This window comes from Colobus angolensis, unplaced genomic scaffold (assembly GCF_000951035.1).
Source record: "Colobus angolensis palliatus isolate OR3802 unplaced genomic scaffold, Cang.pa_1.0 Scaffold131, whole genome shotgun sequence".
NCBI classification, from domain to species: domain Eukaryota; kingdom Metazoa; phylum Chordata; class Mammalia; order Primates; family Cercopithecidae; genus Colobus; species Colobus angolensis.
This window is the reverse complement of record NW_012114364.1, coordinates 94,666-121,922: the sequence shown is the minus strand read 5'-3', so window position 1 is coordinate 121,922 and position 27,257 is coordinate 94,666. Positions and strand designations below refer to the sequence as shown.

General features: G+C 43.1%; 1 protein-coding gene and 1 pseudogene across 4 annotated transcripts in view; both read left to right on the top strand.

Annotated features, from left to right (window-relative positions):
* The window catches only part of LOC105506107, a 65,896-nt pseudogene extending 52,190 nt beyond the window's left edge, over positions 1–13,706 (top strand).
* The window catches only part of METTL20 (methyltransferase like 20), a 30,428-nt gene that overhangs the window by 1,385 nt on the left and 1,786 nt on the right, over positions 1–27,257 (top strand). The window contains exons 1-4 of one of the 4 annotated variants that reach the window (XM_011934078.1): positions 10,966–11,145; positions 13,621–14,047; positions 21,144–21,274; positions 22,379–23,780. In XM_011934078.1, coding sequence (XP_011789468.1) covers positions 13,734–14,047; positions 21,144–21,274; positions 22,379–22,722 — 789 coding nt within the window. In that variant the 5' untranslated portion in view covers positions 10,966–11,145; positions 13,621–13,733 and the 3' untranslated portion in view covers positions 22,723–23,780. Of the gene's footprint in view, positions 1–10,965; positions 11,146–11,312; positions 11,722–13,620; positions 14,048–21,143; positions 21,275–22,378; positions 26,476–27,257 lie in introns of those variants that run through there. The other 3 variants (XM_011934080.1, XR_001000862.1, XM_011934079.1) reach the window with 3 other exon arrangements.

Here is a 27,257-nt window from a genome sequence, read left to right as displayed (position 1 = left end):
GTTGGTCAGGCTGGTCCTGAACTCCTGACCTCGTGATCCACCTGTCTCAGCCTCCCAAAGTGCTGGGATTACAGGCGTGAGTCACCATGCCCAGCCAATAGTTGTGGTTTTTTTGGAGACAGAGTCTTGCTTTGTCACCCAGGCTGGAATGCAATGGCGTGAAATTGGCTCACTGCAACCTCTGCCTCTCGGGTTCAAGCAATTATTCTGCCTTAGCCTCCCAAGTAGCAGGGATTACAGGTGCCCACCACCACGCCCTGCTAATTTTTTGTATTTTAGTAGAGACAGGGTTTCACTGTGTTGCCCAGGCTGGAGATAGCTGTTGTATTATATTGTTTAGGAAATAATGACAAGAAAAAAAGTCTATACATGCTGTTCAGTACAGACACAAAATTTTTTCCCAATTTTGTCAAAGTGCAGTTTGGTTGAAGCTATGGATGTGGAACCTACGGGTACAGAGGCCTGACTGTACTTATTCATTCTACAACATGAATGAAGAAAACATTATACTCAATGAAAGAATTAGTCACAAAGGACTACATATGGTATGATTCCACTCACAGGCATCCCTCCTTTTACTGTGCTTAGCTTTACTGTGCCTCACAGATACTGTGACTTTTACAAATTGAATGTTTGTGGTACCCCTGTGTCGGGCTAGTCTATTGGTGCCATTTTTTTTTTCAGAGTGTGCTTACTTCGTGTTTCTGTGTCACATTTTGGTAATCCTCACAGTATTCAAATTTTTTCATTATTATTAAAAGTAATGGTTGGTCAAAACCACAGTTACTTTTGCACCAACCTAATATTACATATGTTCTGGTGATCTGTGATCAGAGATCTTCAGTGTTTCTATTGTAATTGTTTTGGGACACCCATGAAAGATGGAGAACTTAATGGATAAATGTGTATGTTCTTTTTCTTTTCTTTTTTTGGAGACACTCTCTCTCTCCATAGCGAAGTACAATGGCATGATCTTGGCTTACTGCAACCTCCACCTCCCAAGTTCAAGCGATTCTGCTGCCTCAGCCCCCTGAGTAACTGGGATTACAGGCACATACCACCATGCCCAGCTGACTTATGTATTTTTAGTACAGGTGGGGTTTTGCCATGTTGGCCGGTTTGGTCTCGAACTCCTGGCCTCAAGTGATCCACCTGCCTCCCGAAGTGCTGGGATTATAGGCATGATCCATCACGCCGGTCCCCACCCCCTGACTTTTTTTTTTTTTTTTTTTGAGACAGGGTCTTACTTTATTGCCAGGCTGGAATGCAGTGGTGAAATCTCAGCTCACTGCAGCTTCAAACTCCTGGGCTCAAACAATCCTCCCACCTCAGCACCCCATGTAGCTGGGATTACAGGTATGTGCCAGCACGCTCAGCTAATTTTTGTATTTTTACTAGAGACAGGGACTCTCCATGTTGGCCAGGCTGGTCTTGAACTCCTGAGCTCAAGCAATCCACCCACCTTGGCCTCCCAAAGTTCTGGGATTCCAGGCGTAAGCCACTGCACTCAGCCCTGCTGTCAGAGGCCTTTGAACCACAGCAACTCCATCTCAAACAGGGGCTGGTTAACCTGAGGCTGTAACCTGCTGGGCTACATTTCCAGTAAGTTAAGGTATTCTTAGTCACAGAACGAGATAGGAGGTCACTATAAAGACCTTGCTGATCAAACAGGTTGCAGTAAGGAAGCCAACCAAAACCCACCAAAACCAAGATGGCAACGAGAGTGATCTCCAGTTGTCCTCACTGCTACACTCCCACCAGCGCCATGACAGTTTACAAATGCCATGGCAACAACAGGAAGTTCCCCTATATAGTCTCAAAGGGGAGGCATAAGTAATCCATGCCTTGTTTAGCATGTATCATCAATAAATAATCATAAAAAAATGGGCAACCAGCAGCCCTTGGGGCTGCTCTGTCTTTGGAGTAGCCATTCTTTTATTTCTTTACTTTCTTAAACCTGCTTTCATTTTACGGACTTGCCCTGATTTCTTTCTTGCATGAGATCCAAGAACACTCTCTTGGGATCTGAATTGTGATCCCTTTCCAGTAGCACTACTAGAGGGTTTTGAATGGAAGATTGAAATGATCTGACTTTTTTTTTTTTTTAAAGAATCACTCTGGCTTTTCTGTTGAGAATTGACCAAAGGAAGCAAGGAGGGATAAGAAGGTTAGTTCAAAGACCTTTGCAACGAAAGAGTTAAGGACACGCCACCCCCAAATATGCCAGTTTGGCATACTGATTATTTCAAGGTGAAGGTACTTGAGAGACTGTCATTGCAGGAAGAGCTGGCTGACTGTTTCACAGTGGGCAGGATCTATGCAAACCTGCAGCCCAGGAAGCTGAGAGGCCGAAGAAAGAGGCTGACACATCCAGTTTCCTAGGAAGAAACGTTTACTAGGGACTTAGAACAGAAGCCATGTCTGTATCTCAGGAAGCAGTGAGACAAGATGGTGGATCCCTGCACCATTACCCCTCAAACCCAGGGCTTATATATCCCAGGAGAGGAGTGATTCAGGAGGGACGTGGAGAACAACTGAAGTAGGATAACATCAAGGCCGCTTGACCTAAGGGCAGGATTTACAGTCAGTATGTGCTCTTACACAAGGAACAACAGATAAACTGGAAGTCTTAGAAGACTTCCTGGAACTGGGGTTAATCAGAAACCAACATGGATTAGCATCCAGGATGGAGTTGCTTTGCCCTCCTCACTGACGTGTTCATTCCTACCTTGAGGAAGCCATAAAAATTCCTTTGAGAAAGATGCCTTCCTTTTTTTTTTCCCTTTTCTCTTTTTTGAGATGGAGCCTTGCTCTGTGCCCCGGGCTAGAGTGCAATGGCACAATCTCAGCTCACCGCAACCTCCACCTCCCGGGCTGCAGTGAGGCAACCCGGGTTCAAGCAATTCTCTAGCCTCAGCCTCTGGAACAGCGGGGATTACAGGTGCGTGCCACCACGCCTGGCTAATTTTTGTATTTTTAGTAGAGATGGGGTTTTACCATGTTGGCCAGGCTGGTCTCGAACTCCTGATCTCAGGTGTGATCTGATCTGCCTCCGCCTCCCAAAGTGCTGAGATTACAGGCATGAGCCACGGTGCCCATTTCCTTTAGTAGAAAGAGAAAATAACCCTTATCTCCAGAGACTGGGAATTGATGCTACAATGGACCTATACAGATAAACTTACTAAACCAACATTTATCTTTCACCAGCTTTGCACTTCACCCATACAGGAGTTTAGAAAAAATCACTTACGCAGATAGTAGGAGTGTGGGAGTCCTCAGTAAGGCTTTTATTTTTTCATGAAAAGCAGCCCCAAATAACTTTCTAACGAAGAGCATCCTGTAAAGCCGAGTTGCAGACATAGACAAGTAAGCTGGGAGCTTGCACCAGTGAACCCCGGGAGGAACTTTGGGCGACACATGTTCAAGTTGGAGGCTCCATCTTCCTTTCCCTTTGTCAGCCACGTGTACTGTAAGGAGCAGACAAGATGGCGCTGACCAACTGGAAAGTTCATTTACATAATAAGATTAGAGTGGGGTAACCAGCCTTCCCCTGCGCACTATGTAAACATCATACCTGATCAAACCAATCAGTGAGCCCTGTGTAAATCAGACACCGCCTCCTCAGACCTCACTATAAAAGTTGGCGCATCCACCACCGGCTGGGCCTTTTCTCTGTAGAGAAAGCTGTTTCTCTTTCCCTTCTCTTCTGCCTATTAAACCTCTGCTCCTAAACTCCTTGTGTGTGTCCGTGTCCTAAATTTTCCTGGTGCCTGACGACAAACCCCAGGTTTATACCTCAGACAATGTAGCTGCTTCATCACCATGTATCTCCTAATGATTTCCCCACAGTTTACTGCCCCGAGTTCAAATCCCTTTGTCTTCATAAATTTATCATTTCTTTGTCTAAAAGGTATAAAAGCTTTCTGTTCTGGCCATTTTCTTCAGGTCGTCACCCCTTTCATCTTGTGAGATTCTTCATGTACAAGTAAAAATTAATAACACTTGTATGCTTTTCTGTTAATCTGGTTCATGTCCATTTAGTTCTTAGACTCAGAAGATCCCAAGGGAGTACAGGAGAATTTATCCTCCCATCAACAATAACCCAGGCTAGAGATGATGGTGATTTGTATTAGAGGAAAGCAATGCAGGTGGTGAAAAGTGGTCAGATTCTGCATAGACAGTATTTTGGATTTGCTGGTGGGTTAGTTGTGTAGTGTGCACGTGCATGTGAGAGAAAAAGATTGAGAGAGAATGTGTTATAGATTATACCAAATATGTTTTAAGCTTTAAGCCTGAACTATTTATTACCAGTGATAAGTATTTCCATCATATCTTACAACTAAAGAAATGTGCCAGGCCAGGTGTGGTGGCTCACGCCTGTAATCCCAGCACTTTGGGAGGCTGAGGCTGGCAGATTGCCTGAGCTCAGGAGTTCGAAACCAGCCTGGGCAACACGGTGACATCCGATCTCTACTAAAATACAAAAAAATCAGCCAGGCATGGCGGCTTGCGCCTGTAGTCCCAGCTGCTCAGGAGGCTGAGGCAGGAGAATCGCTTGAACCCAGGAGGCAGAGGTTGCAGTGAGCCGAGATCGTGCCACTGCACTCCAGCCTGGGCTACAGAGAGAGACTCCTTATCACAAAAAAAAAAAAAAAAAAAAGGTACCAGTGTGTAGCAACATTGTGGGTGAGAATCTTTGCTCTTTATACATGACTCTGTTTAAGTTTCAGTTTTGTTTTTGCTCTTACCATTTTAGCTGAAACACACTTGGCTAAATTGTTAAGCTAAATTGTTGGCTAAATGTTAAGCTAAATTATCAGTAGATGGCACCACAGCCTTAGTTAACTGAAGATTTCTGGGTTTTTGCAGGGAGTGAGGATTCCCTTTTGTAGCCAACTGGTCTTACATAGTGTCAGTTGTCAGATGTTTAGGTGTGACTCAGTGACCTGTGCTTAAAAGTTTGCCTGGTTACTAACTGAGGGAGCAACAAGTGCAAACTGCAGATAAGGAACTGAAAAAAGGAAACACACAAATTTACACAGACAGGGTGCCATAGATTTGTTGCAAGGGCAATTTGGTAGAGAGAAGCTGGAAGGAAGCTGAAGCTCCAGAAAACCCAAAACTACAAACTTCCTTCAAAAGTCTGGGGAGAGGCTGGGTGTGGTGGCTCAGCCCTGTAATTGTAGCACTTTGGGAGCCCAAAGTGGGTGGATCACTTGAGGCCAGGAGTTTGAGACCAGCCTGGCCAACATGGTGAAACCCCGTTTCTACTAAAAATACAAAAAATTAGCTGGGTGTGGTGGCGGGTGCCTGTAATCCCAGCTATTTGGGAGGCTGAGGTGGGAGAATCACTTGAACCTGGGAGGCAGAAGTTGCAGTGAGCTGAGATAGTGCTACTGCACTCCAGCCTGGGCGACAGAGTAAAATTCCGTCTCAAAAAAAAAAAAAAAGAAAAAAAGAAGACAGATGATAGCGAGTGTTGGCTAGGATGTGGAGCAACTGGAAATCTCATGCAATGATGGTGGAAATGTAAAATAACATAACTATTTTATTTTATTTTATGTTGTTTCTGAGACAGAGTCTTGCTCTGTCATCCAGGCTGGAGTGCAGTTGCACGATCTTGGCTCACTGCAACCTCTGCCTCCTGGGTTCAAGTGATTCTCCTGTCTCAGCCTCCTGAGTAACTGGGATTACAGGCAGACACCACCATGTCCGACTAATTTTTGTATTTTTAGTAGAGACGGGGTTTCACCATGTTGGCCAGGCTGTTCTCAAACTCCTGACCTCCAGTGGTCCTCCCACCTTGGCCTTCCAAAGTGCTGGGATTACAGGCATGAGCCACGGTGCCCAGCAGGCACAACCATTTTAGAAACAGTTTGCAGTTAATCATACACCTACCATATGATCTAGCCATTGCACTCCTACGTATTTACGCAAAGAAAGCATAAGGCTATACAAAGACTTGGACACAAATGTTCAAAACAACTTTATTTATAATAGTAAAAGAAAGAAAACTCAAATGTCCATCAACAGGTAAATGGATAAACATGGGAGCTTATCTATACATACAACGAAACACTACTTAGTAATATAAAGGAGTGAATTATTGATGCAGGAAACATGGATGAATACAAATAATTACTAGTGAAAGAAATAAGATAAAAACAGTATATAAACTCTATACAATTGCACGCATATGAAAATCTAGAAAAAACAATCTATAGTGACAGAAAGCCAAGAATGGTTGTAAAGGACTGAAGAAGGAAGAAGGACTGGATGGGTGCCGTGGCTCACATCTGTAAACCCAGCAGTTTGGGAGGCCGAGGCAGGCAGATCACTTGAGGTCAGGAGTTCGAGACCAGCCTGGCTAACGTGGTGAAACGCTGTCTCTACTAAAAATACAAAAATTAGCCAGGTGTGGTGGTGCGCGCCTGTAATCCCAGCTACTCAGGAGGCTGAGGCATGAGAATTGCTTGAACCCGGGAGGAGAAGGTTACAGTGAGCCAGGATTGCGCCACTGCACTCCAGCCTGGGCAACAGAGTGAGACTCTGTCTCATGAAAAAAACAAACAAACAAAAAACAGAGCAAAAAGGTTTAAAAAAAAGTGGGGGAAGAACTGGAGGGAGCAATTATACAGGAGCACTGAATATGTTCACTATCTTGATTTTGGTGATGGTTTCATGAGTATATACTGTAAAGGAGCATAAAAAGTCTCAAAACCCCCAAACTTATTATGCCAAAGGGAAAGTTAAGCCTGCTTACTTCGCAACCTTGTGTCAAAGTGCTATACATTAGCCAGATCCCTACAAAAGGAAAAGGTCTCAGGTATTTCCAGATGACTGCCCTCACAAATTGCTCATAAGAAAATTCTTTCCTGGCTCCTAAACTTTTCAAGGTGTATAATAAATCCTCCCATAAATAAGGACATGTCAGCTGTCACTTTAAGTCTGCAACTTAAGTCTAACTCCTTGTCCAGGAACCTAAAGTCTGGTAAATTTCACACTGATAGTGTCAATTATAAGCCTTATCTTCCCAAGTGAAAAACAAAGATGAGATCCATTATTCTTCTACCTATCCTGAGAAGTCTGAATAATGAATTCTTCCTTTACTCCCTATTTTTGAATGTTTGCCCTTATCTCATGTGTAGCATAGATTTACTGGGCACTAATTAAAATCTCACAAGAATGTCATCATTTGCCTCACTGCCTATCTCCCTTTTCCTGCGTGTCTTTTCTCTTAAAGAAATGTGTAAATATCGAATCTCCTGAAACCTTTCCCAAGGAGCACAGGCCACAGACTGATGTTTCTGTGACTCGGGGTTTTCCTGGGCACACCTTTAAGCTCTGGCTCAATAAACCTGGATTGATTGAGATTGTTGTCTCAGTCTCTCCTTTGGGTTGACAAAACATATGTCAGGACATTAGATTGTACTCTGTAAACATGCAAAGTTGCCAATGTGAAACTATGTCAAATATACCTCAATAAAGCTGTTAAAAGTAAATTTGTAAAATGAGATACTGATATGTAATGTTGGTTATTTTACTCACGTATTTGCCTTTTCTTTCATTTAACAGAGTTTATTGAGTGTCTAACTGTGCTAGAGGCTAAAGGAAGAATGAGATAGTTTGCTTTCAAGTCTAGACAGACAGTGACAGTTCTGCTTGATATTCCTGTTGAACATGCCCATAGGAAGCTAAGAAAATAGGAAGATTAGTGTGTAGGCTGACGTGTTGGGGAAGGCTTTTCAGAGGACCTTAACCTTGAGCTGAGTTCTGAAGGACGAGTAGGTGGTTTGGACAGTGAGGAGCAGTTAGGGGTGGGAGGCAGTGGCAGCTTTCTGTCTTCAACAAGGCCTAGGGATGAGAGAACAAGGTGCTGTGGGAGGAAAACAAATTGCAGCAGAGAGGGGAGAAGAGCGTATTGAAAAGAGGCAGGATAGGTTAACTCAGGACTGATTAGCATGGGCCTGGAAAGCTGTAGTCAGGATTCCATCTGTACCAGTGAAGGTCTGGGGAGCTAGAGCGGGTTTTAGGCAAGGGAGAACACAAATAGCCTGCTGATGAACAGCACAGGCCAGTCGAGTGGAGCAAGAGAAACCATCTTGCCCTGAGGTTGGCTAGCATTATGGTTAAGCGCGTATATTTAATTAGTCTCCAAGTCCTGCTAATAGCTCATCCTTAATCATTTTCAGATGTTCCAATTCTTTCCATCCCTGTTGCAGTTACCTTAGTTCTGCCTCTGTTATTGTTTGCTTGGATTACCATAATATCCTCCAATGGCGGTTTCCTTATCTTCAGTCTTGCCCCTACTCTAAACTCTCTGCAACCTGCAGCATAAAACATTTTTCTAAACTTCAAGTCTGATCCTCTCAGCTTTAACTGAAAACCCAATCTGCTGCTCATCAATCTCTGTGTTTCTAATAACGATCGTCACTGTAATAGCACACTTAGCAAGCATTTACTACATGCCAGGAACCGGGCTAAACACGGTGTGCTTTTATCTCATTAAATCTTCCTAAAACATTATTATTATCATCACTGTTTTACAGATGAAGAAACTGATTATCAAGAAGGTTTAGAGGCCGGGCGCGGTGGCTCAAGCCTGTAATCCCAGCACTTTGGGAGGCCGAGACGGGCGGATCTCGAGGTCAGGAGATCGAGACCATCCTGGCTAACACGATGAAACCCCGTCTCTACTAAAAAATACAAAAAGCTAGCCGGGCGAGGTGGCGGGCGCCTGTAGTCCCAGCTACTCGGGAGGCTGAGGCAGGAGAATGGCGTAAAACCCGGGAGGCGGAGCTTGCAGTGAGCTGAGATCCGGCCACTGCACTCCAGCTTGGGCGACAGAGCGAGACTCCGTCTCAAAAAAAAAAAAAAAAAGAAGGTTTAGTAATGTGTCCAAGATCATACAGCTAATAAGTGTAATTGAATAACTTGTTGAAAAACCAAAAACCCCGTAAAGACAAAGTTGGGTAAAACTTTTTACTTGCACCTGCAAGAGGGACCAATTATTAGAGAACTGGCTTTGTAAACAAAACTGTAGGGCAGGTAGTTAAAGTAAAGAAATCATGAGGATAAACAACAGCTCAAATTGTTATCAGTTCACAAGTCTGCTTGGATGTATGTGGGTCAATTTTGTTAAAATCTAGACGGTCCTTTCTATTAAGAAATGACAGCGCATCAACACCAAACAACAGAAAGAAAATCCCTATGTCCCTGTTTTTCATGCTTTATCTGGGAAGGGTAGGCCTTTTCTAGACTATGGAATCTAAGCTTCAGAAAAAAAAATCATTTAAGCTGCAATATAAAGAATAGTCTTGGCCAGTCACGGTGGTTCACACCTGTAATCCCAGGACTTTGGGAGGCAGAGGTGGGCGGATCACTAGGTCAAAAGTTCGACACCAGCCTGACCAACATGGTGAAAACCCATCTCTACTAAAAATACAAAAATTAGCAGGGCGTGGTGGTGCACGCCTATAATCCCAGCTAGTGGGGAAGCTGAGGCAGGATAATGGCTTGAACCCAGGAGGCGGAGGTTGCAGTGAGCCGAGATCACTCCAGCCTGGGCAACAGAGCAAGACTCCATCTCAAAAAAAAACAAAAAAATAGTCTTAAGGAAGGCAGAATTAGAGAAAAACAAGTTATAGGAACCCAGGCAAGCCATTATAATGCCAAACTAAGGCAATGGCAGGAGGGACAGAAAGAACTGGACCAGTTTTAAAACCATTATGGAACAGGAAAGGCATGTTGCAGTCCCTTCAACCAAGTTGCAAGTTTTGAATGAGTTATCCAAACATTATTAAATGCATCTTCAGTGATGGCTACCAAACTTTTTACCAGGAACTCTTTTTTGTAGAAATGTTAGGTCAGCCTGTTCATTCTGGTTTCTTGGGCAGTGACTGGGATGTTCAAACTACTAATTGGGATAGAACACAGAAGCTGGTTAAAAACAATATTTCTTATACAAATTGATCTTGAACATGGATCAAGGTTCACTATTCGCAGGAGAATCAGAGAGTGTGTGGTAATGAAAAGTTATTATACTTGAGAAAATGAGTTTACATCAGCAACTAATTAAGAAAAAAGCAGCTCATAAATGGATGAATGCAGGTCATAAACACATTATATCAGTTATTACATAGGAAATCTATGGCAGAATACTGTGAAATGCAAGGTGTGTAGCTTATCAACAAGAATATAGCAAGTACGCCATTCAACTAAGAAAGAAATGATAAGGCTGCATCTGGGGCTGTTGACTGGAAGCACAAAGTTTCCTTTCCTTGTAGTAGTTCCTAAAGATTCCAGTTTACATGGAAAGACAGAAAGCTGTTACACCCATGGCAGGAGCAGAGAACACCAGCGACAAATTCTAATTTTGAACAGGCAGGTGCCAGTGTATTTCTCAAACTGCAAACTAAGATGCAGAAACACAATTTTCCTGTTTCTTACTTTTGGACCATTTTTTCCCCCCTAGCACGCCTGAGCAGGTTTTAATTGTTGTCAGGTGAGATGGTGAGTTAACTCTGAGTGTTGAGTTGAGGGTCCAGTGGGATGTGGGTCCAGTTGAAAGGTGGATATATGTAGATGCAGACTCGAGTGATATAGGCTGCAAATAAATTGACAGTGAATTTATGAATTGTTAGAAAAGAAAGAACATTCATTATGATTTAATCGCAGTTGAATGTAGGCAGCACAAAGGGCTTATACTGTGTCTTTTTTTTTTTTTAATATACTGGGTCTATTTTGCTCACCACTCTATGTCCCGTGCCTGGAAGTGCGACTGGTACATAGTAGGTGTTGCATACATAGTTTCAGAATGAAATTTTAGAAATCAAAAGTCTACAAACATTGCACACAGATTTAACGTTCTCCTATTTTCCAGGCGAGGTCAGGGCGCCCTTTGGTTTCGCGCTTCTGGCCCTTTAAGAAAGTAGAGGAGAAAGAAAGCGCTGCTGGGAAAAAGGGCGGGGCCGCGAGGGTCCGCCGTCCGTCCCGCCCACATCCCGGCCACAGCCCGCAGCTGGCGCTTGGCTCAGTTTTGGTAGCGGGACCCAGAAAATGTAAAGCATGCGCAGGAAGAGTCGCCAGGGTGAGTGATAGGCGAGCCCTGTGCTTTACTTCCGAGGGCGGTGTCAGCAAAGCTAGGTAAGGAGACCGGGAGGATGCTGCCTGCCCCTTTAAGATCGACTCCACCCCGCCGCTGAAGGAAAATGACGCAGTCGTCTACAGTTTCTGGAACGTAACCCTTTTGATCCCGTCAGCTCTCCTTCTCATTAAGAGAAATACCCAGTGGCCCCCACAGTCACATACGTCATAACCCATGCCTCATCGGTGCTGGGACGGGAGAGGGAAGCGCCGGTCTAAAGGACATGGGGTCCAAATCCCAAATAATCTCTATTTGCTCTGCGTTACCTTTAAACTTTAGGCTGCATTGTGTGATTCAAGTGACAGCCTAGTACTGCTTATCAAAATTAGTCTAATGGGAGACCAGGCCCTGGGAGACCTCTGCGATCCCAGGACACTGATGTGGGGTAACTAATACCCACTGGAAGTCTACGCTGAGTTCACAGGCTATGTATGACCTGACAGGCATTTTGGGCTGCCCTGTGTTTTGATATTTAAATGAGTTGCTGTTGTTTAAAAGCGTAAGCTGGCCGGGCTTGGTGGCTCGCGCCTGTAATCCCAGCACTTTGGGAGGCGGAGGCAGGCGGATCGCTTGAGGTCAGGAGTTCCAGACCAGTCTGGCCAACATGGCGAAACCTCGTCTCTACACACACACACACACACACACACACAATACAAAAATTACCCGGGCATGGTGGCACGCCCCGTAATCGCAGGACTCGGGAGGCTGAGATAGAATCGCTTGAACGTGGGAGTCGGAGGTTGCAGTGAGCCGAGATCGCACCACTGCACTCCAGCCTGGGCGACAGAGACTCTGTCTCAAAAAAATAAAAGCGGAAGCTAATGTGTCAATATCTAGATTTTTTTCGATGATTTTGAGAAATCGGAGGGGTCTGGCAGCATGTTCCTGCCTGGCCCTTTTAGAACTGTTTGAAAACAGTCTCCAGCTTGCCACAGCCCCTCTGTTATTTTACAGCCAGCCTGCATCACTCATTTATGATGTCCAGCCCCTTGTAGGGATTTGGATTTTTGATCCCTAATCTAAATACTTTAGTAGATTTAAGACCATTTAAAACATTTATGCAGAAGAGATCCGAGGTCTCCAAACAACTGGGTGCATAAGTTGTGTTTAAGTTGTTGTTCCTCATTCTCATTCTTATCAGTGTGTGTGTGTGTGTGTGTGTGTGTGTGTATAAAACGTCTTAGTGATCAGTTGCACAGGTGTTTTTCTATTGAAGCAAATCTTTTCAGTTTAGGCTTGGTAAAATCGAACCATCAGATGCTTTTACAGAAAGAGATCTAGGAGTTGATGTTCTTTTATTACAATTAAATCAATACAGTATTTTTAAAGGAAAAAAACCTGAGTCTTGATTGCATTGTCTTCTGATATGACAATCTTTAGTGAAATAGAGTAGTCAATATAATTTGTATTAATATATCTCTGCCCACAGACAATTATAAATTCATTAACCCCTCAGCTCTTGTCTAGACTTCATGAAGGCAAAAACTGTGTTTGCTCTGTTAACTACTTTATCCCACCACTGGAATAATAAGCTTCCTGAAGACAGAAGACTTCTGTTATTTTGTTCACAGTTACCAAGCATGCCTACTTTGTTAAATTTCTGAAAGAAGTTGTACAGTTGGCCCACAATATAACAATATAGCAAGGTAAATTACAGCAATAAAAATAACACAAAAATACAGTGTAACTATTTACATAGAATTTACGTTGTATTATTATGAGTCATCCAGAGATGATTTAAAGTATACCACAGCATATGCCTAGTATACCACAGCATATGCTTAGTTTATATGCAAATATGCCATTTTATATAAGGGACTTGAGTATCTTCTGTGGTACCCTGGAAGCAAGGGATACTGGAACCAATCCCTTGAGGATACTGAGGGATGACTATATGCCTGATTTCCTGTAAGAGGCATTTTCTTGAGGATTCTTTCAAAATCAAATGCTTGTGTATTTGTTGTGTTAAATTACTAAAAGGATTCTCTTGTGAAAAGGTATCATTTAAAAAGATTGGATTTTCCCAATTGATGCACCAAAGCTTTCATCTGAAATGAACTTGCACATGTGAGTCATCAGATGCAGAGCTTACACTGTAATATTTTATTTTATTTTTTCTTTGAGACGGAGTTTTGCTCTTGTTGCCCTGGCTGAAGTATAATGGTGCGATCTCAGCTCACTGCAACCTCTGCCTCACGGGTTCAAGCAATTCTCAAGTAGTGGAATTACAGGCACCCGCCACCATGCCTGGCTAATTTTTTGTATTTTTAGTAGAGACAGGGTTTCACCATGATGACCAGGCTGGTCTTGAACTCCTGACCTCAGGTGATCCTCCCACCTTGGCCTCCCAAAGTGCTGATATTATAGGCGTGAGCCACCGCCCCCGGCCAATATTTTCTTATTATGTAATAGGATCTGGAAATGTTGTTCTTCCTTGGAATTCTCAGTATTACTTTTTTTCCCCCCCCCCAGAGACTCAGAGGTTCCCGTTGAGATCAAGTTGGGAGACACACCCTTGTTCATTCTCCTTGAGAAGCGGCCATTATCAACAGAACATTGATAGAACCTGTGTTTGGGGAAAGGCCTGATGGCTTTGAGTCTAGGTTGGAAAGCACCCAGGAATCGCTGTGGTCTCCTCTTGCAGGCTGTGCGAAGCAGTGGTCTTCTCTTGTTTCCCTGTGGCTGGTATCCCTGGAGAGGAGCTGGAAGCTTTTTGGATCCTGAGATAAAGGCTTTCCTGGAGGAGAACACTGAAGTCACCAGCAGTGGTAGCCTCACCCCTGAAATCCAGTTGCGGCTTTTGACCCCCAGATGCAAATTCTGGTGGGAGAGAGCTGACCTGTGGCCCCACAGTGATCCTTACTGGGCAATCTACTGGCCAGGAGGCCAAGCCCTGTCTAGGTATTACCCTATTGAATATTGAAACCTTTAAGGCGGTACAAATCTTTGCTCTTTTCAGTCCCCTCCAACTCCAGCCTCTACAAAAAACCACAGCAAGTCTGGGCGTGGTGGCTCATGCCTGTAGTCTCCGTACTTTGGGAGGCTGAGACTGTATAGTAAGCTGTGATTCTGCCACTGCACTCCCGCCTGGCCAGTCTTTAAAAACAAAACAAAACAGAAACCAGCAAAACTCAAAAGTCTTCTTGTTTTTTCTTCTTTCTTTCTTTCTTTTTTTATTTGGTAGAGACAGGATCTTGCTATGTTGTCCAGGCTGGTCTTAAACTCCTGGCCTCCTCAACCTCCCCAAGTCCTGGTATTACAGACGTGGGCCTCTGAGCCTGACCTTAGGTTAGCCATATTTTTTGGTTGCCTTGTTGCATAATTTTCCCTTGTAACCCAAGCTTATCAAGCTATTTTCCCAAGTAGCTGTCTCCCCAAGAGAAATCCTAGGGTCAGCTGTCAGGACCCTGGGTAGCTATAAGTGATCCAGAAATCTCATCTGTTAGGAGGTTCATGGTTCATAGCGCATGACCATTGCAGAGTTTTTAGATGGAAGCTAAATACCCAGTCCTTCAGCTCTCCTTTAATTCAGTGAATGTCGCTCCATAAACCTCACATTCCTTCCAGAGTTGCTTCTTTTCCCATAAAACAGGAGCTGTGAGTGAGTGAGTGGGGTGCGCAAAGATTCCCTCTTCTATTGGGTGCAGTGCCTGTAATCCCAGTGCTTTAGGAAGCCAGTGCAGGAGGACAGCTTGAGGTCAAGAGTTCGAGACCAGCCTAGGCAACATAGTGATACCCCTGTCTCTACAAAAAAAAGTTTTTTTAAATTAGCCAGGTGTGGTATCTTGTGCCTGTAATCTTAGCAACTCAGGAGGCTGAGGTGGGAGGATCACATGAACCCAGGATTTCTAGGTTACAGTGAGCTGTGATTGCACCATTGCACTCCAGCCTGGGTAATAGAGTGAGACCCTGTATCTATTTTTAAAAGAGAGAATAAAAGTCTCAGTGGCTCATGCCTGTAATCTCAGCACTTTGGGAGGCCGAGGCCGGCGGATCACTTGAGATCAGGAGTTCAGGACCAGCCTGGCCAACGTGGCGATAGAGTGAGGAAAAAAATCCCTCTTCTCTAGAGGCTTGTTGAAAATTTAGGACTTGAATCTGCATTTTAATCCCCCCTCCCCATCTTCTAACTCTCCATATTGCAGAGGTCTTAGGGCATTTTCTCACATAGCCACACTACACTTCTTATTGAAACACAGCTGATGAAATAAAGACAAGAGCTTTTTGCATTTTGATCTAGTCTTTGTTGTAGGATTGGTAAATGATTTCATCTGTTTATGCCCTGTGGTTCTAAAGCTGTGAAACAAAAAAGGTGATAAGAACTTCTGTTTCACAGGAATGGTATAGCCTACATAATTAGTGTTATACGTAGTTTTAAGTAAAGTGTGTAAATGCAAACATAGAGCTTTTGGTTGGAGATTCCAAGGACTGGAAAGCTTTCCAGCTGGTACAAAATAATGCCAATTTTCTGATTGTTGTGTTGCTAGATTTTCAAGCTTTATTTAGTTACATCATAGTTTTAGAATGCTGACATCTTAAGTGATGTCTATTAAAGTGACTATCAACTTGAAATAAAATCATCTTCTTTAAGAGACTGAGTTAGATGTCAGAAATTGGTGACCCATAGGTGTGTTTTGTTTGACCTGTACTTACAAACTTCAAAAAAATTATTTGCTGATATTTAAAACTGGTGAGATTTCATGTAAAAATCTATTTGCTTTGAAAAACAAGGATACCTGGTAAACAGGGATTCTGTGTGGCAATGGTGAGCTGAAGATGGGTAACAGCTATTTATTTACTTATTTAGAGATGGAGTTTTGTTATCATCATCCAGGCTGGAGTGCAATGGCGTAATCTCAGCTCACTGCAACCGCCACTTGAACCACTCCAGGTTCAAGCAATTCTTCTGCCTCAATCTCCCGAGTAGCTGGGATTACAGGTGCCCTCCACCACACCTGGCTACTTTTAGTATTTTTAGTAGAGACGGGGTTTCACCATGTTGGCCAGGCTGATCTCAAATTCCTGACCTCAGCTTCCCCAAGTGCTGGGATTACAGGTGTGAGCTACTGCACCCAGCCTATTTATTTATTTAGAGATGGAGTCTCACTCTGTTGTCCAGGTTGCAGTGCAATGGTGCAATCTCAGCCTACTGCAACCTACACCTCCCAGGTTCGAGTGATCCTCCTGCCTTGGCCTCTCAAGTAACTGGGATTATAGGCACCCACTGGATAATTTTGTTTTTTTTTTTTTTTTTGAGACGGAGTCTCGCTCTGTCATCCGGGCTGAAGTGCAGTGGTGTGATCTCGGCTCATTGCAACCTCCGCCTTCCAGATTGAAGTGATTCTCCTGCCTCAGCCTCTCAAGTAGCTGGGACTACAGGCTCGTGCCACAATGCCAGGCTAATTTTTGTATTTTTAGTAGAGACAGGGTTTCACCATGTTGATCAGGCTGGTTTTGAACTCCTGACCTTGTGATCCACCCTCCTCAGCCTCCCAAAGTGTTGGGATTACAGGCGTGAACCAACGCGCCTGACCTAATTTTGTATTTTTATTAGAGACAGGGTTTCACCATGTTGGCCAGGCTGGTCTTGAACTCCTGACCTCAAGTAATCCGCCGGCCTTGGCCTCCCAAAGTGCTGGGATTACAGGCATGAGCCACCGTGCCTGGCGGTAGCAGCTATTTAGACAGGGCATGTATACCTCTACTTTGCCATAGTTTTACTGGTAGATGTTGTCAAGTCCCAGGTTCTTGGTGCCATGAACAAAGAATTGGACGTGACACACATATAAGTAGCAAAGCAGCAAACAGTTTGTTAAGCACAATGCGATCAGCAGTGGATCAGGCTGACCCGCGAGTGGTATCAGCCCTGGTTTGTTACATTTCATGGCCTTTCATATGCTTTTTCCTCACTTGCTTAACCTTACTTTGTTTTTCAGAAGTGAATTGCTCATCCTTGCCTTTCCCTCATTGTGCCTAAACCGCACTTTATTTCTCATAAGCTAATTGTGCATCCTTTCTTAACAGTATTTTATCTTTCCCGACAAAATTGCTTATCTTTTATTTCTTGTAACCAAATTGCTACTGCAAGCCCTTTCAACTTATTTTCCTTATCTTGCATGTTCCAACTCATTGCTCACTCCCTTATCTATTAGTGCTTACTCTCTTATTTCATATGTCCTGTTTCTGCTATCTTGTATGTTTTGCTTTTGATATTGCTTCAGCTAGCCTATGTCCAATGGGTCCCCTTCACCCCTGACTTCCTCTGCCATTCTCCTGCCTCAGTAATACCCACTGTTCCTTATTACTCCAATCCTAAGATCAAGAGTCAGCTGAAATTTGTTATTTCAGTGTTTCCCCATCCATCTTCACTTGTTTGGTAACTGTTTAGCCCCAGTCCAAATTCCTTGGCTGAACTGGACTTTGGGTTTTACCAGAAAGGTCATTATACTACAATTCAGGCAGCAGGAAAGTCACTCTATGATTTAGTCTAGAGGAGACAGTGCCTCTTGGATTGAGTTTACTTAATTTTAGTCTTTGTTTTAGCAGTATTTTGTCAGTCTTAATTCCTGGTGCTTGGTAGTTTCTGGAACGTACTAAGTATTCAATACTTTGTCAGCCCAAATGAGAGACTGAGGCATGAGTCTCAACCAGCCAAGGTTTGTTAAGCCCAAGAAAAATTCAAGTCACAGAGAAGTTTGTGGCCTGTGCTCTTCTAAGAGGTTTTTAGGAGGCACAGTATTTATACATTTCCTTCCTTCCTTCCTTCCTTCCTTCCTTCCTTCCTTCCTTCCTTCCTTCCTTCCTTCCTTCGTTTTGTTTGAGATTTGTTTGAGATGGAGTTTTGCTTTTGTTGCCCAGGCTGGAATGCAATGGCACAATCTCGGCAGACTGCAGCCTTCCCCCTCCCGGGTTCAAACGATTCTGCTGCCTCAGCCTCCCGAGTAGCTGGGATTACAGGCATGCATCACCGCACCTGGCTAATTTTGTATTTTTAGTAGATACGGGTTTCACCATGTTGGCCAGGCTGGTTTTAAACTCCTGACCTCAGGTGATCCACCCACCTCGGCCTCCTAAAGTGCTGGGATTACAGGCGTGAGCCACCTCGCCCAGACATTTATACATTTCTTTTCTTTCTTTCTTTCTTTTTTTTTGAGACGGAGTCTCGCTCTGTCACCCAGGCTGGAGTGCAATGGCTTGATCTCTACTCACTGCAACCTCTGCCTCATGGGTTCAAGCAATTCTTCTGCCTCAGCCTCCCGAGTAGCTGGGATTACAGGCGCCCACCACCATACCTGGCTAGTTTTTGTATTTTTAGTAGAGACGGGATTTCACCATGTTGGCCAGGCTGGTCTCAAACTCCTGACCTCAGGTGATCCACTTGCTCAGCCTCCCAAAGTGCTGGGATTACAGGCATGAGCCACTGTGCCTGGCTATACATTTCTTTAAAGAGGAAAAGGCATGTGGAAACGGTGGGCTAGGCAGTGAGGCAAATGATTACATCCTTGTGAGATTTTAGTCAGTGCCCAGTAAATCTATGCTCTACATAAGGTGAACATTCGAAAATAGGGAGTAAGGAAGAGTTAATTACGTAGATGTCTCAGGGTAGGTGAAGGAATGATTGCTCTCATTCTGTTTTTTTTCTTGAGACAGGGTCTCACTTTGTCACCCAGGCCAGAGTGCCGTGGTGCAATCTTTGCTCACTACAGCCTTGACCTCCTGGGCATAAGTGATCCTCCCATCTCAGCCTCCCAAGTAGTTGTGACCACAGGCATGTGGCACCATAAGCAACTAATTTTTGCACTTTTTGTAGAGACGGGGTCTCATTATGTTGCTCAGGCTGGTCTCGAACTCTTGGGCCCAAGTGATCCTCCCCACTTCAGCCTCCCAAAGTGTTGAGATTACAGGTGTGAGCCACTGCACCTAGCCTTATCCTGTTTTTATTCTGTACCCAGGAAGATAAGCTTGTAATGGACATTGTTAGTATGAAATTTAACACTTTAGTTTTATGGACAAGGAGTTAGACTTAGGTAGCAGACTAAAGTTAGAGTTGATATGTTTTTGTTAATGGGAGGAGATACATCTCGAAAGGTTTAGGGGTCTGCAAAGAATTTATGAGCAATTTGTGAGGGCAGTCATCTGGAGATCCCTGAGACCTTTTCCTTTTGTAGGGGTCTGGCTAATGTATAGCGCTTTGACACAAGGTTGTGAAGTAACAGCTATCTATTCATGAGAAAAGGACAGTGTTCCCTAACTTGGCCTCCAGGCTTAACTTTCCTTTTGACATAATGAGTTTTGCGGGTCTAGAGACTTTTTTTTCTTTTTTTTTTTTTGAGACAGAGTTTCGCTCTGTCATCCAGGCTGGAGTGCAGTGGTGCCATCTTGGCTCACTGTGAGCTCCGCCTCCCGGGTTCACGCCATTCTCCTGCCTCAGCCTCCCAAGTAGCTGGGACTACAGGCACCCGCCACCACACCTGGCTAATTATTTTGCATTTTTGGTAGAGATGGGGTTTCACCGTGTTAGCCAGGATGATTAAACAGTCTCACTGTGTCACCCGGGCTGGGGTGCAGTGGTGCAATCTTGGCTCACTGCAAACTCTGCTTCCCTGGTTCAAGCAATTCTGCCTCAGCCTCCCGAGTAGCTGAGATTACAGGCACCCGCCACCACCCCTCGCTAATTTTTGTATTTTTTTTTTTTAAATTTTGAGATAGAGTCTTGCTCTGTCGCCCAGGCTGGAGCACAGTGGCATAATCTCAGCTCACTGCAACCTCTGCCTCCTGGGTTCAAGTGATTCTCCTGCCTCAACCTCCTGAGTAGCTGGGACTATAGGCACCCGCCACCACCCCTCGCTAATTTTTGTATTTTTTTTTTTTTAATTTTGAGATAGAGTCTTGCTCTGTCGCCCAGGCTGGAGCACAGTGGCATAATCTCAGCTCACTGCAACCTCTGCCTCCTGGGTTCAAGTGATTCTCCTGCCTCAACCTCCTGAGTAGCTGGGACTATAGGCACACACCACCATGCCGAGCTAATTTTTGGATTTTTAGTAGAGATGAGATTTTGCCATGTTGGCCAGGTTGGTCTCGAATTCCTGCCCTCAAGTGATCTGCCTGCCGTGGTCTCCCAAAGGGCTGGGATTACAGGCATGAGCCGCCGTGCCCAGCCTACAACTTTTTTTTGAAAAAAGTTGACTTGAATAGCATGATTAGTCAGTTGTGTGGTACTGTGCTTCATACCTGCTGAAGAGAAAGACCAAATGACTAGGTCCTTTCTTCTGCCACCTCTGCCCAGCTCTGGAGATGGACTTTTTGTGTCACTCCAGTCAGACCAAACTTGCCAAGGTTGGACCAAGTTCTTCTGCTACGTTTCACTATTTCTTTTGTCCAGTCAACCTAAGGACATGTCTTTTCTTTCTTTTCCTTTTCTTTTTTTGGATACCTATTTGCCGAGACCAGCTGGGTTGGGGAGACCCTAACCCAGTGGCGCTAGAGGAATTAAAGACACACACAGAGAAATATAGAGTGTGAAGTGGGAAATCAGGGGTCTCACAGCCTTCAGAGCTGAGAGCCCCGAACAGAGATTTACCCATGTATTTATTAACAGCAAGCCAGTCATTAGCATTGTTTCTGTAGATATTAGATTAACTAAAAGTATCCCTTGTGGGAAATGAAGGGATGGTCTGAAATGAAGGGATGGGTTGGGCTAGCTATCTGCAGCAGGAGCATGTCCTTAAGGCACAGATCACTCATGCTATTGTTTGTGGTTTAAGAAAGCTTTTAAGTGGTTTTCTGCCCTGGGTGGGCCAGGTGTTCCTTGCCCTCATTCCGGTAAACCCACAACCTTCCAGTGTGGGCGTTATAGCCATCGTGAACATGTCACAGTGCTGCAGAGATTTTGTTTATGGCCAGTTTTGGGGCCAGTTTATGGCCAGATTTTGGGGGGCCTGTTCCCAACACTTATTTTTCCTCATCTCTCTATGTTTCTCCTTTCTTTTTAATTTAGGTATCTTTTGGATAATCCTGATGTTGTCAGAGGAAAATCTGTATTAGATCTTGGGAGTGGCTGTGGAGCAACAGCTATTGCTGCTAAGATGAGCGGGGCATCAAGGATCTTGGCCAATGACATAGACCCTAGTAAGGATTCATATTTTAAAATATTTAAGGCTCATCTTTTTTTCTTCTCTAGAATAAATATGTACACATGCTCAGTGTGGTAGCTTGTCGTCGTATGTATTTTGTGATCAGACATTGTGAATCTGTGCGCACTGGGACGTTATCTGTAGGAATCCCCTGAGGTCGGAGTAGATGGTACGTTTTTCCCAAGAGGATTTGTGTCTGCCAGACATCCTGGAGGGAGCACTTATGTTAATTTATGGGTTAGGAATTTCCTGAAATAAGTAAATAGTGTTTATTTGACCCCAAACCCAAGTGAGTGTTGGCCTGTCTTTGAGGGTGATTTTTATTCCATTAGAACACAGGCTGAGACAGGTAAGTTTTTATTTGATCTGATTTTCTTCTGGTCTACCCTTTCACTGAGAATATAGTCTTTGAAAACCTTTATTTTATAAAGGAGTCTCAGTTCTTTTTTTTTTTTTGGATACGGAGCCTCACTCTGTTGCCCAGGCTGGAGTGCAGTGGCATGGTCTCAGCTCACTGTGACCTCCACCTCCTGGGTTCAAGTGATTCTCCTGCCTCAGCCTCCCGAGTAGCTGGGACTACAGGCATGCACCACCACGTCCAGCTAATTTTTGTATTTTTATTAGAGACAGGGTTTCACCATGTTGGCCAGGCTGGTCTCAAACTCCTGACCTCAGGTGATCCGCCTGCCTCAGCCTCTCAAAGTGCTGGGATTACAGGCGTGAGCCACTGCGCCCAGCCAAGGGGTCTCAGTTCTAATTTATTGCCATGCTCAATCAAGCCCAAGGCTTGTTTCCCTGTTCACAGTAAAAAAACAAAATATTTTGGTTAATGAAATCAGCAAATATTCCTAAAATTCTCAGCATTTCTAGGTGTTTTGAATTGTTTGTTTTGTTTTCAGGATATCCAGTCATGTATTTGGAAATTGTGGTATAGCTTATATTGAGATAACCTTTATACTTCTTTACTTTAAACAACAACTTTCAACAAAAAGGAAGAAAAATATATTGTTAGCAGATCTTCTAAATTATTTAATCAACAGGGAATTATAACAGCCTAGCATATACCAATTCATTTTGTGTTTTTGTTTTTTTTTTTAAGTTGCAGGAATGGCTATTACACTAAATTGTGAATTGAACCGACTGAATCCTTTTCCTATTTTAATCCAAAACATTTTGAATTTGGAACAAGATAAGTGGGACCTTGTTGTTCTTGGCGATATGTTTTATGATGAAAACCTTGCAGACAGTCTTCATCAGTGGCTGAAGAAGTGCTTCTGGACCTATAGAACTCGAGTACTGATTGGTGACCCTGGGCGGCCCCAGTTCAGTGGACACAGCATTCAGCATCACCTGCACAAAGTGGTAGAATATTCACTTTTGGAGCCTACTAGGCAGGAAAACAGTGGACTGACAACAAGCACAGTGTGGGATTTTCAGCCTTGAGTTGTCGAAGTGCTTCCAAGTATGAATATAGTAATGTTTGGATCTGACTCTAAAAGTTTTCTCTATAGGAGATACTCTCCAGTTTAATGAATGTAATTCTTGTTAAATGGCAAATCTTGTTTTTAAAATATGAAGGTTTAGAGTTTTGCTTACTTTTGTCATGTAACTGGTTCTGTATTTCTATGCATGCCAATTATACACATCTTTATCTGCATTTTTTTTCTATTTTAACCACTGAAAAAATATGATTATACAATGCCATACTCACTGGTGGCAGCATTTAATTTAAGTAATGCAGAGGAATTAAACATTGTAGCCGGATCTGTTTCTGTAGTTGAGAAGAACTGTGATGTAACTTTTAATTAAACAAACAAAACAAAACATAGAAGAATATATATATTTTTTCTTTTTTTAGAGACAGAGTCTCTGCTCTGAGGCTGGAATGCACTGGCTATTCAGAGGCTTAATCATTGGGCACTGCAGCCTTGAACTCTGGGCTTTTTTTTTTTTTGAGATGGAGTCTCGCTCTGTTGCCCAGGCTGGAGTGCAGTGGCACATATCTTGGTTCACTGTAGCCTCCGCCTCCCACATTCAAGCGATTGTCCTGTCTCAGCCTCCGGAGTAGCTGGGATTGCTCATTTTTGTATTTTTAGTAGAGACCGGGTTTTACCATGTTGGCCAGGCCAGTCTCAAACTCCTGACTTCAGGTGATCCACCCGCCTTGGCCTCCTAAAGTGCTAGGATTACAGGTGTGAGCCACCACACCAGCCTGACAATGTTTTTTATTTCTATCACTTCCTTTTGATTTTTTCTTATAGCTTCTATCTCTGCTTATGTCACCCATCATTCTTGCATGTTGTATGCTTTTCACATTAGAGCCTTTTGCATGTTAATCAGTTACTTTAAATTTATGATCTGATAATTCTAAAATGTCTACCATATCTGAGTCTGGTTTTGATGCTTGTCTTTCCAGACTGTTTTTTTGTCTTTTAGCATGCCTTGTAATTTTTTGTTGATAGCTAGACATGATGTATTGGATAAATAAGCAGGTAAACTAAGGTAGCATGAGGTTTTAAAATCTGGGTAGGGCTATTGTTTGCTGTAGTGTAGCTATTATAGGCTAAATTTTCCTCTAGTGTCCTTGCTATTGTCTCCCCTGTTATCTTTGAGTTTCCCTAGAGATTCCTTCAGACTTCCCTAGAGTCTGAAGCTTGCAGTTTTTTTCACCTGTAATTCCCTGTTATTATACAGTAGCCTAATTGATGTGATCAAGTATGGGAGAAGGTATGTTCTATAGTTCTGTGATTAAGTCTCAGTCAGTTAAGTCAGCCTGTGCTCCTGCTGTGACCTTCACAAGTGCTTTCAGCTTTTCTTTTGTCCCTTTGGTGAGACAGGAAGGCTTGAGGAGGCTGGAGCTGGGTACTTCCTTTCCCCCAGGTCAGCTAGGCTCTGGTAAAATAGTTTCCCTTGAGAGCTGGAATTGAATGCTTGGGCATATTTCAAAATGATTACTTTCCCCATCCTCGTACCAGAAGGGATTTTTCTCTGATCCTCACCCTGAGAACCTGGTAGGTATCCTGGAGGTAAAACTATGAAAGTCTGGTGTCTCCGCTAGGAGTGGGCCCCCTTGAGTTGGTTTAATTTAACAAAGTTTAATTGAGCAAAGAACAATTTGTGAATTAGGCAGCTCCCAGAAGCAGTGTAGGTGCAGAGTGATGGCAGGGTTGCCACACCTGGTGAGATAACGGTTATGGACAGATTCCTGGAGCATTTGATTTTTTTTTTTTTTTTGAGACAGTCTCACTCTTATCGCCCAGGCTGGAGTGCAATGGCACGATCTTGGCTCACTGCAACCTCTGCCTCCTGAGTTAAAGTGATTCTCCTGCCTCAGCCTCCCAAGTAGCTGGGATTAGAGGCATGCATCACCACGCCCAGCTGGGATTACAGGCATGCACCACCATGCCCAGCTAATTTTTATATTTTTAGTAAAGATAGAGCTTCACCATGTTGGCCAGGCTGGTCTCGAACTCCTGACCTGAGGTGATCCATCCGCCTCAGCCTCCCAAAGTGCTGGGATTACCAGTGTGAGCCACTGCACCAGGCTGGAGCTTTTGATTCTTAAGTCCATCCACATGGAGCCTCCAGCAACTCAGGAATTATAGCATAAATGTTCCTACTGGTACTGGCTCCAGCAAAAGGCTTCTGTTCCCTGTAAGCTGTGGTTCTTTGTATTTGCATTTCTAATTTGTGAGGCATTTTCTCTTTAACCTTAATTCTATAATGGATCTAAGTGTTGTTGATTTTTCAGTTTATTCAGCTTTATTCTTATTGTGAGGATGGGAATGATGACTTCCAATCTCTTTATATTAGAACATATAAATCAGACTAGAGACTGGAAATTTTTGTTGTTGTTGTTGTTGAGTTTTTTGTTTTGTTTTGTTTTTAGACAGGGTCTTGCTCTCTCATCCAGGCTGGAGTTCTGCGATGTGACCATGCTCACTGCAGCCTCGACTTTCACTTCAGCCTCCTTAGTAGCTAGGACTGCAGGCATGCACCACCATGATGCCTGGCTAGTTTTTTTATTTTGTATTTTTTGTAGACACGGAGTCTTGCTACATTGGCCAGGCTGGGTATTACTGGGTGTTTCTTTCTTTCCTCCTTTATTTCTTTCCATATTTACTTATTCAACGAATATTTGAGTGCTTATTATATATCAGGCACTGTTCTAGGCACTGGGGATATAGGGATACAGCAATGAAAAAAAAAAGATAAATATTTTGTCCTTACAAAATTTGTATTCTAGAGTAGGGAGACATAATGAACAAATGAAAAGTAAAACAGGCATCAGATGGTGATAGGTAGTAAGGAGAAAAAGAGGTAAGGGTCATAGGGAATACTGGGTACTAGATGGGGTACAGATATTTTAAACAGAGTGGTGAGAAATAATTAATACAACTAGCAACATAAAAAAAGGAGGAAAATAAAACTGCCAAATGTTTTAGGAAGATAAATCCTTCATAGACCCAAAGAAGCTCACAACTTAGATCGAAACTGGTTTCTGCAAAAAGGGGAAAATACGATTGACTTGGTTAAATATTCTGTATTAAATTTTATTGAATTCATCTTTAGAAAAATTTCATAGATAGAACAGGCCTTACCCTTTTTGCACATATATACATATATGCCACCTTTGCAGTGGCAGCATATGTAGCCACACTATAAACATACCACATTTATAAAGCAATAGTAAGGACAAGAAATGGAGCTGAATACGTACCCCCCAACATACACAAGAAAGTTAGCATACTTACCCCGTTTTTCACTACATCAGAGGCAAAATAAGGAATCTTTTAAGACAATCTCAACAAGACAGGCTCATGGCAAAATGAATATGCTAAATTTGGGGGCTGGTTTAAGCATGGTATGTGTCAGGTAATTTTGTGATTACCAAAAAGTTTTCACTTGAAAACTAAGACCTTTGCTGTTTATTTCACAATGTGAAATCAATAGAACCTGAAGATACAAATCTCTGTAGTGATATTCTGTATGTACTCATTTTTACACATTTTTGAATGCAATTTTGCTAAGGAAGGAAAGCTTACAGATGAATAAAATGTAATTGGGAAGAGTAGCCATAAAAATCAATGAACTAAGAGGCTGGGCAAGAGCCTCTGTAATACTAATACGCTGAATGGCTAATAAGTCACTTCATTTCAGTGAAACAAATGCCTAAATTCTTTTAAGAATTAACAGGCTTGAGGTGCTGGGAAAATTGGCTAGCCATAAGTAGAAAGCTGAAACTGGATCCTTTCCTTACTCCTTATACGAAGATTAATTCAAGATGGATTAGAGTCTTAAATGTTAGACCTAATACCATAAAAACCCTAGAAGAAAATCTAGGTAGTACCATTCAGGACATAGGCATGGGCAAGGACTTCATGTCTAAAACACCAAAAGCAATGGCAGCAAAAGCCAAAATTGACAAATGGGATCTAATTAAACTAAAGAGCTTCTGCACAGCAAAAGAAACTACCATCAGAGTGAACAGGCAACCTACAGAATGGGAGAAAATTTTTGCAATCTACTCATCTGACAAAGGGCTAATATCCAGAATCTACAAAGAACTCAAACAAATATACAAGAGAAAAACAAACAACCCCATCAAAAAGTGGGGAAAGGATATGAACAGACATTTCTCAAAAGAAGACATTCATACAGCCAACAGACACATGAAAAAATGCTCATCATCACTCGCCAACAGAGAAATGCAAATCAAAACCACAATGAGATACCATCTCACACCAGTTAGAATGGCAATCATGAAAAAATCAGGAAACAACAGGTGTTGGAGAGGATGTGGAGAAATAGGAACACTTTTACACTGTTGGTGGGATTGTAAACTAGTTCAACCATTATGGAAAACAGTATGGCAATTCCTCAAGGATCTAGAACTAGATGTACCATATGACCCAGCCATCCCACTACTGGGTATATACCCAAAGGATTATAAATTATTCTACTACAAAGACACATGC